Source organism: Mya arenaria, chromosome 9 (genome assembly GCF_026914265.1).
Source record: "Mya arenaria isolate MELC-2E11 chromosome 9, ASM2691426v1".
NCBI lineage: Eukaryota > Metazoa > Mollusca > Bivalvia > Myida > Myidae > Mya > Mya arenaria.
Window position 1 is genome coordinate 39,169,470 of NC_069130.1, and position 19,130 is coordinate 39,188,599.

General features: G+C 41.0%; 1 protein-coding gene across 6 annotated transcripts in view; it reads left to right on the forward strand.

Annotated features, from left to right (window-relative positions):
• The window catches only part of LOC128246603 (uncharacterized), a 41,359-nt gene extending 27,191 nt beyond the window's left edge, over positions 1-14,168 (forward strand). For all 6 annotated transcript variants that reach the window (XM_052964881.1, XM_052964887.1, XM_052964882.1 and 3 more), the window contains exons 2-5: positions 435-1,020; positions 1,566-1,724; positions 6,164-6,221; positions 9,299-14,168. In XM_052964881.1, the coding sequence (XP_052820841.1) occupies positions 463-1,020; positions 1,566-1,724; positions 6,164-6,221; positions 9,299-11,628 (3,105 nt within the window). In that variant the 5' untranslated portion in view covers positions 435-462 and the 3' untranslated portion in view covers positions 11,629-14,168. The remainder of the gene's footprint in view (positions 1-434; positions 1,021-1,565; positions 1,725-6,163; positions 6,222-9,298) is intronic.
• Positions 14,169-19,130: the final 4,962 nt, after the last annotated feature.

The following is a 19,130-nucleotide window of genomic DNA, read 5'->3' on the forward strand; positions in this document are numbered from 1 at the left end:
GCACTCTCACAGATTGAATGTTTTGACAACTTTAAAAAAAATTTGTCTTGGAACGACCCAATTTATATCAAAATGAATGGAAACCAGTGATATACGACTGCTGACAAAAATCAGATCGCAGATTTTCATAGTTTAGTTAAAAAAAAATGTGTTTTTCTTAAACCGTTAGTAACTCTTTTAGCCATAAAAGATAAATTTTCGATGGAAATATGAAAATCTGCGATCTGATCTTTTGTCAGCAGTCTTATACCACTAGTTTGCAGATATTTATGCAAAAACATGGCTCATTCCAAGACAATAATAAATTAGTTGGCAAACAGTAAATTTGTGAGAGTGCAGCTCTTATTTTAATGCTAGTAATTTCAATTTGTTTAAGAATCCGAAGGGGACTTTTGTAATGTAAGTAATACTCAGTGACTTGTTTCTTTTACCAGGTATTGAATAAGATCTAATGGCAAAACAATGGCCTCTTATCGAGAATTTTTAAAGAAGAAGGCCGCCCAGAACTGGATAAAGGCCGCCCTCGCCCTCAAAATCACCAAGGACGGATTACAAGATTTTCTGGAGGACGTTCTGACATGCGTTCACCAGGACATCTATAGCACTGTTAGAACATCCAAGGGTCTTCCATCCAGGGCAGCATGTGCACATTGTTTCACAGAAAACGTGTTGAAGTGCCCAACTCGTGGGATATGCACCAGTACTAGAAACTGTAGATTTCATAACTGTCCTCAAAAACTGTATGCTCCTTGTCCAAATGGGATTTGTGAAGGCGTCCGTGATGAAATAGTCAAACATCACAGGTTTTCGGGACCATCATGGAAGAATACGAACGCCGACAAATGGAGCACCATTCCCTGGGAGATAGGCAAGTGTTTCCTGCCCCCTGATGGCTACAAGACCGTGTCCTCCATCAAAGACAGTGACTTTAACGGAGTGATCAGCATCATGATGAATTGCGAGGATTTCCAGAACAAGCTGTCGTTTAACGTTGCGACACAGCAAAATTTATTAACAGAGGTAAACATATTAATCACACTATGATCATATTATACGATTCCGTTGACTTTTTAAAGCTGCACTCTCACAGATTGACAGTTTTGACGTTTATTATATTTTTATCTCAAATTCAGCTGATTTCGCACATCAATACATTTAATTTAGTCATATAAGACAACTTATTAAGAACTGCCGAGAAACTAATTTTTTACTAACGCTTTTTTTCATACAACATCTCACTGTATTATCATTATATCACTGGTTTCCAGACATTAACGCAAACATTGGCTCATTCCCAGACAAAACATAAAAACGTGGCCTAAACGGTCAATCTGTGAGAGTTCAGCTTTTAAGAATGTTCATAATAAGTGTAGAATGTTTCAGTATTCACTTGAAGTTGCTCTGATTATTTTGTACATTCGTTACTCTAATCCAAACAACCAAGAAGTCTTAAAGTGAATATATAGTTACTACATATTGCATGATAGTATGCATTTCAATTGTGCCATCTTCACCACAACTAGAAGCTATGTTAGTCAAAACTTATTTCAAACATTACATTTAAGGTTCGGGACATTGGTCGACGCGTACGCCATTCCCATGACCAGAGGGTCAAGAACACAGAACTAGTGGACTTTGTGTTGAAGCTACGCACCCTGCTGGAGGATAAGACTGAACTAGCAAACAGACCGGAGGCACAACACGCTGTGGAACAGCTTAAGAAGGTACAAATTTACATGATAGCAGACTAAACACATTATACAGGTATGACTTTACAAGAGAGATGACAAAATTGAACTAGCATACCGACCCAAGGCACGACAAGCCGTGGAACAGATTAAACAGGTATGGCTTTACAAGATAGATGACGCAACTGAACTAGCATACTGGCCCTAGGTACGACACGCCGTGGAACAGAATAAAAAGGTATGGCTTTCCATGATAGATGACACAACTGAACTAGCATACCGGCCCTAGGTACGACATGCCGTGGAACAGAATAAAAAGGTATGGCTTTCCATGATAGATGACACAACTGAACTAGTATTCCGACTCAAGGCACAATATCCCATGAAACAGATTAAATAGGTATGCTTGTACATGATAAAAACCACAACTGAACTAGCATACCGGCCCATAGCACCACACTCTGTGGAATAGTTTAAACAGGTATGACTTTACAAGATAGATGACAAAACTGAACTAGCATACCGGCCCTAGGTACGACATGCCGTGGAACAGATTAAACAGGTTTGACTGTATGCGATAGATGACACAGCTGAACCAGCATACCGATGTAAGGCACAACACGCCACAGAACAGGTATGAGAAAGGGTATAAGTTAACGTTTACTTTTTTGTATTAAATTCGGTCGACACGTGTAGAAATACATAGTAACTTGCTGGAAGAGTACTTTTAAATTATAACATGTGTACTATTTTTTGTGTAGTTCAGGCATGAGTATTAAAAATAATTTTATTATGCATGGTGAAACTTCGCAGACGACTTGACTGCCAACTTCTGCACATGTGTGCACCCGGAATTGACTTATTATGTTATGGGACACAATTAAACTAGCATACCCTAAGCTCAAAAAACTGTAGAAGTGCTTCAACAGGTATGAACTTATATCCTAGAGGACATAACGAAACTATCATACCGACTCGAGGGTGCGAGGCCGTGAAACAGCTGAAAAAGGTATGATTGCAAGTGTCCTTTTTAGCTCGACTATTCGAAGAATAAGGAGAGCTATACTACTCACCCAAGCGTCGGCGTCACCCCTTGGTTAAGGTTTTGCGTGCAAGCACACATAGGTTAATATCTCAGCAACTACTTCAGGTATTGCATTGAGACTTTATACAATGGTACTCAACCATCCAACCTACTTAATTAACCAAGTTTGATAACTCTACTTTGCATTTAATGCCAATAATAGGCCTTTATTATTTGACTTAGAAATTCTGGTTAAGGTTTTGCGTGCAAGCACACATAGGTTAATATCTCAGCAACTACTTCAGGTATTGCATTGAGACGGTTAATATCTCAGCAACTGCTTGAGGTATTGCATTGAGACTTGATACAATGGTAATCAACCATCCAACCTACTTAATTTACAAAGTTAGATAACTCTAGTTTGCATTTAATGCAAATAATTGCCCTTAATTATTATACTCAGATATACTGGTTAAGGTTTTGCATGTAAGCACACATTAACCAGGTTAATATCTCAGCAACTACTGGATGAATTGCATTGAGACTTTATAAAATGGTACTCAACCATCCAATCTACTTAAATACTAGTAACCAAGTAAGATAACTTTAGTTTGCATTAAATTCAATTAATGGCCCCTTTTTTATTCAACATAGAAATTCTGGTAAAGGTTTTGCATGTAACCACTTTTAAGTCAATGCTGCAGCAAATACATCATGAATTCAGAATTGCATTGAAACATTACACACAGGCTCCCAACCATTTAACCTTCTTATTTAATCAAGTAAGATAACTCTATCTTTCATATTATATAATTTTTGCCCCTTTATTATGCTTCTTAGAAATTCTGGTTAAGGTCTTGCATGTTAGCACACATAGGATAATATCTCAGCAACTACTTAATCTATTGCATTGAGACTTTATACAATGGTAGACAACCACCTAACCTAATTGAATAATCAAGTTAGATACTTGTGTTTTGCAAATAATGGCCCTTTATTATTATGCTTAAAATTCTGGTTAAAATTTTGCATGTAACCACATTTATGTTAATATCTCCGCACATCATGTATTGCATTGAAATCTAATCTAACAGTGATCCATGCATGTTTCGCCAAAACTTTTCAATCCTTACACTGAAAAGCGGCGGAATAGTCGAGCGCGCTGTCTCTGTGACCGCTCTTGTTTTATATCAGATTCCATAAACTCGTGCAAAGATATTTCTGTACTCTTGTGTAAGAGGAGCGATTGGGAATTATATCGAGTGGACTACCTTTTGTGCGGATCAGGTATGCGTTTATTGAAAACAATTTAGAATAGTATGGTTTGACCTCGTCACCGAACTTTAGACCCTACTTGACCTTGCACCTAATCAGATCAACGGACTTTAGTGTAAGTGGGGGCCTCTATTCGACCTTGCACTTAATTATATCAACGGACTTTACTGTAGGCGGGGGGGGGGGGTCCCTATTTGACCTTCCACTTAATTAGATCACTGGACTTTAGTGAAGGTGGGGTCCCTATTTGACCTTCCACTTAATTAGATCAACAGACTTTAGTTTAGGTCGGAGCCCTATTTGATCCACCTAATTAGATATCACCGGACTTTAGTGAAGGTGCGGGTCCCTATTTGACCTTCCACTTAATTAGATCAACAAACTTTAGTGTAGGTCAGGGCCCTATTTGATCCACCTACAGACAAAGTGAAAACATTTTTTCCTTCACAGGACATTGCGACAGGTAAACACTGAAAGTAGGCGCGGGTCCCTATTTTACCTTGCACTTAATTAGATCAACGGACTTTAGTGTAAGTGGGCGTACCTATTTGACATTGCACCTAATTAGATCACCGGACTTTAGTGTAGGTGCGGGTCCTTATTTTACCTTGCACTTAATTAGATCACCGGACTTTAGTGTAAGTGGGCGTCCCTATATGGCCTTGCAACTTATTAGATCACCGGACTTTCGTGTACGTGAGGGCCCCTACTTGACCTTGCACCTAATTAGATCACCGGACTTGACTTCAGTGAAGATGGGGGTCCCTATTTGACTGTGCACCTAATCAGATTAACTGACTTTAGTGTAGGTGCGGGTCCGTATTTGACCTTGCACCTAATTAGATCACGGGACTTTAGTGTAGGTGGGGGTCCGTAATTGACTTTGCACCTGATTAGATCACCGGACTTTAGTGTAGGTGGGGATCCGTAATTGACTTTGCACCTGATTAGATCACCGGACTTCAGTGTAGGCGGGGGTCCGTATTTGACCTTGCACCTGATTAGATCACCAGACTTTAATGTAGGTGGGGTCCGTATTTGACCTTGCACGTAAATGGTAATTAGATCACCGGACTTAAGTTTAGGTGGGGTCCCTATTTGACCATGTATCTAATTAGATCACATGACTTTAGTATAGGTGGGAATCCCTAATTGACCATGTACCTAATTACTAGGAGATCACCGGAATTAAGTGATGGTCGGGGACCCTATTTGACCTTGCATCTAATCAGACCAACAGACTTAAGTGTAGGTGGGAGTCCCTATTTGACCTTATTAGAAGCGAGGCCAAACCAAGGTTGCGTACCGATGGGTCACGACCCCCGACAGACCCATGACACAAGTCGTGATCACGAGATAAAAAATAGTTTTATTTACACATGTCACCTTTATGACAACGTACATACACTTTCTGATGTAGTAAAACTGTTTTCCGTTAACATTTTGTCTTTATAATATAAGTTTATAGTTTATATTATATTATTATTATGCCCCCTTTTGAAAAAAGTGGGGTATATTGTTTTGCACATGTCGGTCGGTCGGTCGGTCGGTCTGTCTGTCTGTCGGTCGGTCGGAATACCAAATGGTTTCCGATCAATAACTTGAGAACGCTTTGACCGAGGGACCTCATACTTGGTATGTGTATTGGTCATCACCAGCAGATGAACCCTATTGATTTTGAGGTCAGTGGGTCAAAGGTCAAGGTCAGTGTGACCTTTACATGAAAAACGGTTTCCGATCAATAACTTGAGAACGCTTTGACCCAGGAACCTCATACTTGGTAGGTGTATTGGTCATGACCAGCAGATGAACCCTATTGATTTTGAGGTCAGTGGGTCAAAGGTCAAGGTCAGTGTGACCTTAACATGAAAAACGGTTTCCGATCAATAACTTGAGAACGCTTTGACCCAGGGACCTCATACTAGGTAGGCTTATTGGTCATGACCAGCAGATGAACCCTATTGATTTTGAGGTCAGTGGGTCAAAGGTCAAGGTCAGTGTGACTGTAAGCTGAAAAAAGGTTTTCTGATTGTCCATATTTTATTTAAGTGTCCAAATCCTACTAACAATTTGGCTCCCAAGGGGGCATAAATGTTTCACTAACATCTCTTGTTATTATATTATTTTGTAAAATAACCTTTGAATTATTGGATGTCTTGATCTGTTTTGTTGACAGCTGCAAACAGACGATTTCAAGATCAGTGCTGAGAACGAAGGGGAGATATTGAAGGAAGGTAAGCGATGCTTTTGATCAAATTGACGTATATGGATATGGAACTGTGTGTAGGGTGGTTTATGTAAAGAGCTAGCTTGGGGTTGCTTATGAGAAGTAGGGTGTAGGTCACTGTTTCTAAGAAAGAAAAATGGTTTTCGCCCACTAACTTTCGTTAAGAAAGATAAGATAGTGTTGAAACTCTGCATTTCTAGCACACCGGATAGGCATTTCCGGTGACGTCAGCCGTGCTGGAATTTAAGTATCATGTGTTTCCGGTACGGATAGAAAAATCCGACCCGAGGGTACGCGCGTAAGCCGGTAACGAGGCTTTCCGAGTTATCGGACACGCAGCGTGCCCGAGGGTCGGAATTTTCGATCCGGACCGGAAGCACATGATTAATATTTTTTTTGCATATCTTAAATTATCAATTTGTGGAAAAATTGACGTAGAAAACGCACTTTTGTGCATTTCACCAAAGCGCTTGAATACTTGTATATTTAATTGCGCTTTATTGAAATGGCATAATTTACTTTTCATATTCCATACAAGAAAAGAAATAAGAAGTGGCGCATTGTTGCGCGTGACTCCTCTTACATGGGGTGTGTAAGACAGTTTTTTTCCACCACTGGTCACATGACCGGAAACACACGTCCGGTATGCAAGTAAATTCCATCTGGCTCCCCTGCCATGCCAGATGAGTCACGCGCTGTGACGTAATACTTTCTATTTCTTTTATTATACACTTTATGTAACTATAATTATGAGATTTCAATAGATGAGTGCGATAAATATTAACTTTAATATACCTTCAAAACAAAAAGTAACCCTTAAAAGACGTGATACTCAGAAACTTCTTGACGTATGCCGTGAATAAAACTTACTGCGCGTCATGCCGTGAGTAAACATCATGGCACGCCCTTTTTGGTAAAATGTACAAACATGCGCTTTTCCGTGTATATTTTCACAAAATATTGTAATTCAAGGTATGCTAGAAAAATGTCTATCATATGTGTAGGTTCCTCGGTTCCAGATCGAAAAATCCGACTCTCGGGCACGCTGCGCAGCCGGTAATTCGGCAAGCCTCGTTACCTGGCAACGCAGGCGCCATCGAGTCGGGGGGTTTCTCTATCCGGACGTGTGTTTTTATTTCTTTTATTGTATGGTTTATGAAAAGTATAGTATGCAATTTCAATAAAGCGGAATCATAAATATAAGTATACAATACTTTTAATTAAAATTGAAAAGAAATAATCGTAAAAGCGCGATTTTTAAAGGAACTATTTGACGTCGATAGTGATTTAAAATGACTGCGCTTTATAAAGACAGTATACAACGTCGCACGCGCTTTTTGCTGAAATGTACTAAAGTACGTTTTCTACGTCAATTTTTCCACTAATTCAAGTATGCAAGAAAAAACATCAATCATGTTTTTCCGGTCCTGATCGAAAAATCCGACCCTCGTGCACGCTGCGTGACCGGTAACTCGGAAAGCCTCGTTACCGGCTTACGCGCGTGCCCTCGGGTCGGATTTTTCTATCCGTACCGAAACACATGATAGATACTTGTAAGAACTCATACAACTTTTAACTTATACAACCATTACACTATTGCTGCTTTTCTTCTTACCAAGCGTCTTGTGATATTTCTGCTTCTTATCACCTGTACCAAGCGTCTTATGATATTTTTGCATACCGGACGTGTGTTTCCGGTTATGTCACCAGTGCTGGAAAACCCCGTCTTACACCCACTATGTTAGATGAGTCACGCGCATCCACGTGTCATTTTTTATTTCTTTTATTGTTTTGTTTATGAAAAGTATATTTAACCATTTCAGTAAAGCGCAATCAAATATATAAGTATGCAAGACTTTTGATTAAAATTGGAAATAAATAATCATAAAAGACGCGTTTTTCAGAGTAACTATTTGACATCAATATTTATTTAAAATAATTGGTTGTCCGGTTAGCGCACTCGCTTCTCACCTAAGCGACCCGGGTTCGATTCCCGGCTTGGGCGCATGTGAGTTTGGTTTGTGGTCACCAAGCCGGACAAGTGGGTTTCCTCCGGGTTCTCCGGTTTACCCCAAAACACAAGACCACACTCTCGCGTAATATCGTGCCAACGAGAGTGATTAATATAATGTTGTAATAACTTGTTTCACAATCGTTGTAAACTAAATATGTTAAAACTAAACTAAAATAATTGCGGTTTATGACGTCAGTAAACGATGTCGCACGCGCTGGTTCGTAAAATGTACATAAGTGGGTTTTTTATATCAACTTGACCACAATTTGATAATTTTAGATGTGCAAGAAAATATATCAATCATGTTTTTCCGGTCCGAATAGGAAAATCCGACCCTCGGGCACGTTGCGTGGCCGGTGACTCGGCAAGCCTCGTTACCAGTTTACGCGCGTGCCCCCGGGTCGGAATTTTCTATCCGTACCGGAAACTCGTGATATATACTTATAATGCTGCTTCTAATCGTCTTATGATAATGCTGCTACGTATATTCTGCAACAAGCGTCTTGTGATATTGCTGCTACTTATCTTCTGTACTAAGCGTCTTGTGATAATGCTACTTCTTATCTGCTGAACTGAGCGTCTTGTGACAATGCTGCTTTTTATTGTCTGTACCAAGCGTCTTGTGATAATGCTGCTTCTTATCTTCTGTAACAAGCGTCTTGTAATAATTCTGCCTCTTATCTTTATGTACCAAGCTTCTTGTAATAATGCTGTTACTTATCTTCTGGACCAAATGTCTTGGTAAAGGCTGCTACTTATCTTCTGTAACAAGCATCGTGTGATAATGCTGCTTCTTATCTTTGGTCCAGGGCCTCTTGTTAAAGGCTGCTACTTATTTATTGCAACAGACGACTTTTGATAATTCTGCTTCTAATCTTCTTTACAAGCGTCTGTTGATATTACTAATCGTCTGCATCAAGGGTCTTGTGATATTGCTTATTTTTATCTTTTGTACCGAGCGTCTTGTCACAAAACTGATTCCTGTTTTCTCACCAAGTGTTTTGTGATAATGCAAACGTATATGTTCTTATTTTTATGTTTTTAATGATATATCTTTACATTTACTTCAGGATTACGACTACGTTTGGCAAACCATTACCGAACCACTTTGGCCGACATGCCGATATCTCCCATTCTCGGAGAAAAGAACGCCAAACTCAGGAAATTCTACGTGGCACCGAAAATTGTGGAGAAAGATCATCGAAAAATCGGCAAAATTGACAACAAAGAAAGCGGTAAAGATGTTGCAAAGTTTTCAGATGTTTTCTTAAAAGAAGATCAGTTGCTCAGAAATGTTTTCCTTGTTGGAGAACCGGGCAATGGCAAATCTACATTCTCCGTTATGTGTGCCCTGGATTGGACTCACCAGCATTTACCAGCGGAGGAAAACGTCGGTATTAAAACAAGCTTTGTCGACCCAGAATTCTTCAAAAAGTTTGCATTTTTGTTTCATGTCACCCTACGAGATTCAGGTAAAACGTGTGATCTAGCACAAATGATCAAGGATCAACTTATACGTAAAATCTACCACGAGAAGGATGCCGATGATGGTTACCGGCTATTACAGACGGTGCTGGAAAGTGAAACATGTTTAATCATAGCTGACGGCCTCGACGAATGGACCCATCCGGAAAACGTAAACTGTACCTGCAAAACTGAGGAAAAAGTCACCCCTTTCCGAAATTCGGCCAACAAGGCCACACTCCTCACGACAACGCGTCCCTGGCGAATGTCACAGTTTAGAGTGCAGGATTCAAAGATCGACAAATATCTTGAAATAGAAGGAGCTGCAGACACAGAGCAACTCGTGGAAAATATCATCAACATTCTTAAAGGGGGAAATGAGGATGAACGAACAACATGGGCTTTCATGAAAATGGTGTCAGAGAAGGATCTTGAAGGATTATTGTCAGCACCTATCAGTATCACCCAGCTCGTGTGCCTGTGGTTCGAGGGCAAATCGTTAACCGATTCAAAATGTGACATTTATGCTGGCGTGATAAACATGCTATCATGTAGACTAAGTTGTATGCAAAGCGGGCATAAAGTTCCAAAAATTGAACTGCCGTCTGTATTAAAGGAACATGAATGCTTCATGCGAAATCCCATGGTTTACCTTGCGCTGGCAAAGTTAGCATACACAACTTTGTATTCAGAGTGCAGAGATTCGTCTGTTGTTTTCAGCAACAAAACAGTCAACGCTTTGTTAAGCAAGGAACAGGTTGAATTTGCGTTGAAGTCAGGCTTACTCACGGAGAAGAAATCCAACTCATTGATCAAGAGATCATCTCACTTTTCATTCTTTCATAAAACACTTCAAGAGTTTTTAGCGGCTCTTCATTTATGTTTAAATGAAAACGACTTCAGTCAGCTATCAAACAAGTACGAACAAGATAATAAGGAAAATATATTGGGAGATGTTTCTCAGACATTTATTTTCATATGTGGAATGAAGCCCGAGCTCGGTGTACAAATGTCTTCATGGATAAATAGTTCTATACCAGACATGCCTTCATGGATCAATAGTTCTATACCACCATACCCACCATCACTCGACTATGAAGAGGCTCTACTACTTCAGGACCTGATTCTCTCCGGACACCGTGAAGCCAGGGCGAACAACTATGATGACATACCGCTCTATCTCACACACTTCTTGATTCGTAGTGACGAGGATTTCGTAGTGTTAAAAAAGCTGATGATGATAAACAAGGAACGTATTCAGTCACTAGTCATCATTGGATACAATGATCAAATTAATGGGGAAGAGCTGCAGGAGGTGATCACATCCTCCTCCGACTCCCTCAAAGCAGTGGAACTGTTGTACCGTTATGGGCAGTATGACCTGTCCCAGTGTCACAGGCTGGAATATCTGTATATAGACGGAGACAATACAACACGTGTGCAGGTTGATCCAACACATATTACAGCATGTGACTTAGAGAGTGTATCATCGAATGTTGAAATGTACATATTTAGATTATTTAAAGACGATCAAAGGTGGAGTAAACTACAACGTGTTGAGTTAAGTAGCGTTAAGAATGTCCAGTTACTTGTGGATACACTACCAAGTCTCCCTCAGTTACAACACCTTCACATACAGTGGACAGATCTAGGTGAGCTCCACCTCCTCCCTCCAGCCTCCATCACCGATATTACACTTAGGTGGGTGACAATGACAGCGGAGGCGGTGCGGAGTCTGATAGAGACGATGAAGAACATACCACACACCATTACATGCAACATGGAGTACTGCACGGTGGAACCTGCCAGTGAGATGAAAGACATCCGAGAACATATGAACAGTTCGCCGTCATTCGAGGTTCTCAAGTTTGACGATACGCATGTAGTGCTTTATGATACGAGTAAATGGCTTCATTTCAAATTCACCAAAATGTGAACAATAAGTTAAATGTTAGCGTCGATTATGGGAATTCATATTTGATGAAAAACAGTGAAACAATCAATGGGGAAGTGTCATTCTATTTATAGAAATATATGTTACTTTCTCCCGGAACTAATTATTATCAACCACTTTCTGTGTATTCAGTTAATTTGATTTATGTTGTGTATTTACTTGCATCCAAAAATAGATTTAACTGTACACAGCAATGTCGTTGGGGCTGGTGTTATTAAATATATCGAACTTGGATGAAAGCTTTCTTTTTATACGCCCGAAGGGTCGTATTATGTTATGGCCTCCATCGTCTGTCTGTCTGTCTGTCCATCTGTCTGTCTGTCTGTCCGTTCGTTAGCAATTCCGTGTCCGGGCCATAACTTGGTAACTAATAAAGCGATTTTCAAATAACTTTATACAAATAATCACTACATTAAAAGGATGTGTCGCGCGCAATTTCCAGGTCCATACCTCAAAGACTAGAATCACCATGGGGGTGCGTTAGCAAATCCGTGTCCGGGCCACAACTTGGTCACTAATAAAGTCATTTTCAAATAACTTTATACAAAGCATCATTACATTAAAAGGATGTGTCGCGCGCAATTACCAGGTCCATACCTCAAACACTAGAATCACCATGGGGGGCGTTAGCAATTCTGTGTCCGGGCCACATCTTTGTTACTAATAACGTGATTTTCAAATAACTTTATGCAAATCATCACTACATTAAAAGGATGTGTCGCGCGCAATTTCCAGGTCCATACCTCAAAGACTAGAATCACCATGGGGGGCGTTAGCAATTCTGTGTCCGGGCCACATCTTTGTTACTAATAACGTGATTTTCAAATAACTTTATACAAATCATCACTACATTAAAAGGATGTGTCGCGCGCAATTTCCAGGTCCATACCTTAAAGACTAGAATCACCATGGGGGTGCGTGTGTCCGGGCCACGACTTGGTCACTAATAAAGTCATTTTCAAATAACTATACAAAGCATCATTACATTAAAAGGATGTGTCGCGCGCAATTTCCAGGTCCATACCTCAAACACTAGAATCACCATGGGGGGCGTTAGCAATTCTGTGTCCGGGCCACATACTAATAAAGTGATTTTCAAATAACTTTATGCAAATCATCACTACATTAAAAGGATGTGTCGCGCGCAATTTCCAGGTCCATACCTCAAAGACTAGAATCACCATGGGGGTGCGTTAGCAAATCCGTGTCCGGGCCACAACTTGGTCACTAATAAAGTCATTTTCAAATAACTTTATACAAAGCATCATTACATTAAAAGGATGTGTCGCGCGCAATTTCCAGGTCCATACCTCAAACACTAGAATCACCATGGGGGGCGTTAGCAATTCTGTGTCCGGGCCACATCTTTGTTACTAATAAAGTGATTTTCAAATAACTTTATACAAATCATCACTACATTAAAAGGATGTGCCACATGCAATTTCCAGGTCCATACCTCAAAGTCTAGAATCACCATGGGGGGACGTTAGCAATTCCATGTCCAGGCCATAACTCAAAGACTAGAATCACCATGGGGGGGGGGGGGGGCGTTAGCAATTCTGTGTCCGGGCCACATCTTTGTTACTCGTCCGTTAGCAATTCCGTGTCCGGGCCATAACTTGGTAACTAATAAAGCGATTTTCAAATAACTTTATACAAATCATCACTACATTAAAAGGACCTAAAGCCGAATCTTCTTCGGGCGTATAATGCTCCGTTTCGCGGTGCTCTTGTTTAATTATAACACAACAGTCCGTAATCAACACGTGCAATAGTCGGTTCAACTTGATGGACATTTTTTTAAAAGAATCCCTCAATAAATCAACTAATTTCCTAGTTTAATGTGATATCATTTGATAAATGTTAAGTACTTACTTCGCGAAGAGATTATTAATTGATATGGAATATTTAACTTATTTCTTTATTCACAATGGCATTCTAGCTCAGCTGTTTTTTATATTCTGTATTATAGAAATGTATCAATAACACGTTGACTTTTTTAATTTTTATGATCTATTACATAAATTTCACATTATTATAATGCTATCTACAAAACTATGATATCATTTATGCACCAGTCAATTGTAACCACGGCCCTCAGGTCCGGGGGGGGGGGAAAGGCGGGGAAATTGGCCGTGTTTTTACCTTCCAGGTGGCCCTGCAGTGCCGTGTGAGTGCGGTGGTTTTGTCTTCGCGCCAAATATAGCGAGGAATTGGCCTTACCTAGGGTCCCTGGGGTGCGAGGGCATTAAACGGGGACCTTACCAGCAATTCGTCCCCGCAAGACGGGGGTTTTACCCGGGCTTGGCAGGAACGAAAGTCAAAGTCCCCGCTATTCCCCGGACCTGGGGGAGGGGCGTAGTTATAATTGACTGGTGCATTATCGACAAATGCTTCAAAGGAAATACCCAAACAATAAACACATTGAGTTACCTAAATAATAGAATATACAATGCCCTATTATTAGACATGTCACACAATTGGAGTATTATTGAAGAAGATATGATTAAATGTTGAAAATATTGTTTGATTTGTATTTAATATGATGAGGATGAAAATGTGTTTAAATGATGAGTTGGATGATGATGATGATGATGATGATGATGATGATGATGATGATGATGATGATGGTGGTGGTGGTGGTGGTGGTGGTGACAATGACGACTACAACCACGGCGACGATGTCGATGATGATGATGATGAAAATGACGACGACAACGATGTAGACGTCAGTGATTATGGTGGTGGTGGTTGTGACGCTGATGATAATGATGATGATGTGATGATGATGATGACGACGGCGGCGATGGTGGTGCTGGTGGTGGTTGTGTTGATGATGATGATGATAATGATTATAATGATTATGATGATGATACTGGTGGTGGTGACGACGGCGACTACAACGACGACGATGATGATGATGATGATGATGGTATTGTTGTTGGTGGTGATGGTGGGAGGATGAGGATGATGATGATGATGATGATGATGATGATGATGATGATAAGCTAATAGTATATGACTAAGAAGTCAAGTTTAAGGCTGGATAGTAAATGTTGACTTTATCTTGAAGTAAGATACGTAAAAATTATACAACACACTCATGATGTTGGCATAAGAAGAACGTTATATCAAAATAATCATGCAAGGCAAAGTTTCTAATTTAAGCAAAAGTCAGTAAAAATGTTTTTGTCTACAAATACACACTTTACGGTTGTAGATTTTAGCAGGCTCCGAAATGCATCTGATAGCATTTATATGAATATATATTTTGGTGACTGTCGGACACATCTACTACCAGACCATTTCACTACCAGAAGGCGGGCACATCTATCACCGTACTACTATTTACGAGTTCTATCTCGTAGCTTGCCGGAGATGGCCGAGTTGTTACGATTGACCTGGCGTCAAACCACACAAATTGCAGACACAGCCAACGTTCTTCAAGAACCTTGTACACTGTTCCATGTCAATTATTATCATTTGATATAAAACAGTTTAGTCATATCATTTTATTCTTTAAATTTGACCGTTTTATAAATAAGAAACATCAACATGTTCACTATAAATGTATACTTATAGCAATTCACCAATTTTTTTTTTATTGAAAACAAATATAAAGTGACACTCGTATTTAATATCAATACATACACGTGTATAAAAAGCATAATTCTTGAGTGATACACCTTTAACGACTTCTTAGATAATGCATATATGGATAATATGAATTACTGGTAACAAGATTGCGTCATCGGTGAGGTATCGTCATCGGTGGGGCGTCGCCCATAGCGTCATCGTCGAGGTGTCGTCATCGGTGAGGCGTCGCCCATAGAGTCATCGTCGAGGTGTCGTCATCGGTGAGGCGTCGCCCATAGCGTCATCGTCGAGGTGTCGTCATCAGTGAGGTGTCGCCCATAGCGTCATCGTCGAGGTGTCGTCATCAGTGAGGTGTCGCCCATAGCGTCATCGTCGAGGTGTCGTCATCAGTGAGGCGTCGCCCATAGCGTCATCGTCGAGGTGTCGTCATCAGTGAGGCGTCGCCCATAGCGTCATCGTCGAGGTATCGTCATCAGTGAGGCGTCGCCCATAGCGTCATCGTCGAGGTGTCGTCATCAGAGGCGTCGTCCATAGCGTCATCGTCGAGGTGTCGTCATCATCGAGGTGTCGTCATCAGTGAGGTGTCGCCCATAGCGTCATCGTCGAGGTGTCGTCATCAGTGAGGCGTCGCCCATAGCGTCATCGGTGAGGTGTCGCCAAAAGCGTCATCGGTGAGGTGTCGTCATCAGTGAGGCGTCGCCCATAGCGTCATCGGTGAGGTGTCGCCAAAAGCGTCATCGGTGAGGTGTCGTCATCAGTGAGGCGTCGCCCATAGCGTCATCGGTGAGGTGTCGCCCAAAGCGTCATCAATGGGATGTCGCCGATTACGTCATCGGTGTCGCCCATAGCGTCAACGGTGATGTATCCCCCATAGCGTTTTGCTGAGGTGTCGCCAAATGCGTCATCAATGAGGTGTCGCCCATTGCGTCATCGGTGAGGTATCACCCATAGTGTCATCGGTGAGGTATCACACATAGCGTCATCGCTGAGGTATCACCAATAGCGTCATCGTTGATGTGTCGCCCATAGCGTCATCGGCGAGGTGTCTCCCATAGCCTCATCGGTGAGGTATCGTCATCGATGAGGTGTCGCGCATTGCGTCTTCGGTTAGGTGTCACCCATAGCGTCAACGGTGAGGTGTCACCCATAGCGTCAACGGTGATGTATCACCCATAGCGTCATCGGTGAGGTGTCTCCCTCGGTGAGAAGTCGCCCATTGCTGCTTCGGTGAGGTGTCGCCCATAGCGTCAACGGTGAGGTGTCGCCCATAGCGTCAACGGTGAGGTGTCACCCATAGCGTCAACGGTGATGTATCACCCATAGCGTCATCGGTGAAGTGTCTTCCTCGGTGAGAAGTCGCCCATTGCGTAATCGGTGAGATGTCGTCCATTGCGTCATCGATGAGGTATCACCCATTGCGTCATCGGTGAGGTGCCTTCCAAAGCTTCATCGGTTAGGTATAACCCATTGCGTCATCGGTTAGGTATCACCCATTGCGTCATCGGTGAGGTATCACCCATAGCGTCATCGGTGAGGTGTCGCCCATAGCGTCATCGGTGAAGTGTCGTCATCGGTGAGAAGTCGCCCATTGCGTCATCGGTGAGGTATCTCCCATTGCGTTATCGGTGAGGTGTCGTCATCGGTGAGGTGTAGTCATCGGTGAGGTGTCGTCATCGGTGAGGCGTCGCCACGATACGCCCATCGCGCCATAAAAGAGATATCACTCCTTTGCTGGCAAACTCCATAATCGCTCTGTTGGGAAGACGGGTCTGTGGGGATGTTTTCTGCCAAATAAAAAAGTCTTTTATTAATGTTTAATATTATGTCCCTGCTAACATTTGGATAACCTAATATACCACCATCATTATCCTATGTAATAACAACAATATTAGCAGCAGCAGCAGCAGCAGCAGCAAAGGTACCACCGTTATCGTCATCTTTATCACGTATTCAATCGTAATTATAATATTAATCATCAACTTCGAATATAGTTGTATCTTACATCTTTGTTGCATCAATGATATTCCAGCTATTGAATCCAACTATGTGTTGTTAAATTCATACCATAGCTGCTCACTGGCGCAGCATCACTTCAGTCACTTCCGGTTGCATGGAGGGACGCTGAAACATGTAAACTATGCGTGTACTTACATATTTCATCAGACTATCCACTTGTCAAGACATTTACTATTCCCATTCTAGATATTATCATTAATCCCAATACAGACGAAGCAACCTACCGTTATCATAAAATGTCTGCACAAATGTGTAATATTATATAATTTTATATTAGTATACACGAAAATGAGATAATCATTTCCTGCTACCCGGGTTTGGTTAAAGAAATCTTGGTGAAAATGCTGGAACCTTTTACACTCTCACTGTAAAATTTCTAAAACCAACAGAAAATGCCGATATTCGTGTTTTTCTTAAATTCGGATTGTTTAGATGATTAACCATCAACATCCGTTAAAACTAAAAATACAAAATATATATTTTTGCTTAAAATACGTTCTTTTGCACAGAAGTAAGCGAAATGGAACTTATGTTTGGTTGTTGTTTTGTCGACGGCAGTTGGTGCGAAGAAATACAGGTGCGTGGGAGTACGTCAGGTAGTCGGGGAAGAGATAGCAGCGGCTATACCATGGCCTCATACGATAGCTGTGATCCTGGGAATATCCTTTAAAATAACAACAACTGCATCATCACCACAATAACCATATTCAGCATCTATTTCTAATCATCATTATAATTTTAATCATTAAGTTTTAATCATATTTTTTTTTAATTTCTCGTGTTGTTTTTTTCAATTATATTTAAGCAAGAGTGCTATTTCAATAAATGATATTTTCGTTCCGTTTATTCTCTTGTTTTTGTTTATTTCGTACCATGGCATCTCACGGGTGGAGCGTCACTTCAGGTGACAAGGGCACCCCCCCCCCCCCCCCAACATTAGTGAACTTAAGAAATAAGCTTTGCAAATAATAAGTAAAATCAACTGTTAGAGATCTTATATATAATTGTAAATGACTTGGTACTTATAACTACTCCGCATGTCCTTTTAGATTGATCTGACGATGTGAACGGTTTATTTACTTACAGCAATTGCAAGTAAAACGCAAAATCAATAGAAACGTTTCGGCAAAATCCCACAAAACATTTCATTTTAATATCAGTCGGGCTAATGAATGTAAAACACACAAAACATACATGCAACAGGTAAGTTGGTTCGATGGCCGCCACTTTGAAAGGTCCATGTCTCGCCTCCCGCCTGAACAATATACATGCAGGGCTGACCAATTAACGTACATGGCTGGTCGTACAGTGCAATGATACCAATTAACGTACATGGCTGATCGTACAGTGCAATGATGCCTATTAACGTACATGGCTGGTCGTACAGTGCAATGATACCAATTAACGTACATGGCTGGTCGTACAGTGCAATGATACCAATTAACGTACATGGCTGGTCGTACAGTGCAATGATACCTATTCACGTACATGGCTGGTCGTACAGTGCAATGATACCAATTAACGCACATGGCTGGTCGTACAGTGCAATGATACCAATAAACGTACATGGCTGGTCGTACAGTGCGATGCTACCAATTAACGTACATGGCTGGTCGTGCAGTGCAATGATACCAATTAACGTACATGGCTGGTCGTACAGTGCAATGATACCAATTAACGTACATGGCTGGTCGTACAGTGCAATGATACCAATTAACGTACATGGCTGGTCGTACAGCGCAATGATACCTATGCTTAGCATCGGTCACGAATATGATATGGAATTTATCAGCGAGGGTAGCGAGTTGATAATTCCATACCAAACGGCTACTGGTGATCTATCCGACTTAGACAACAGAAAGTGTATTGCT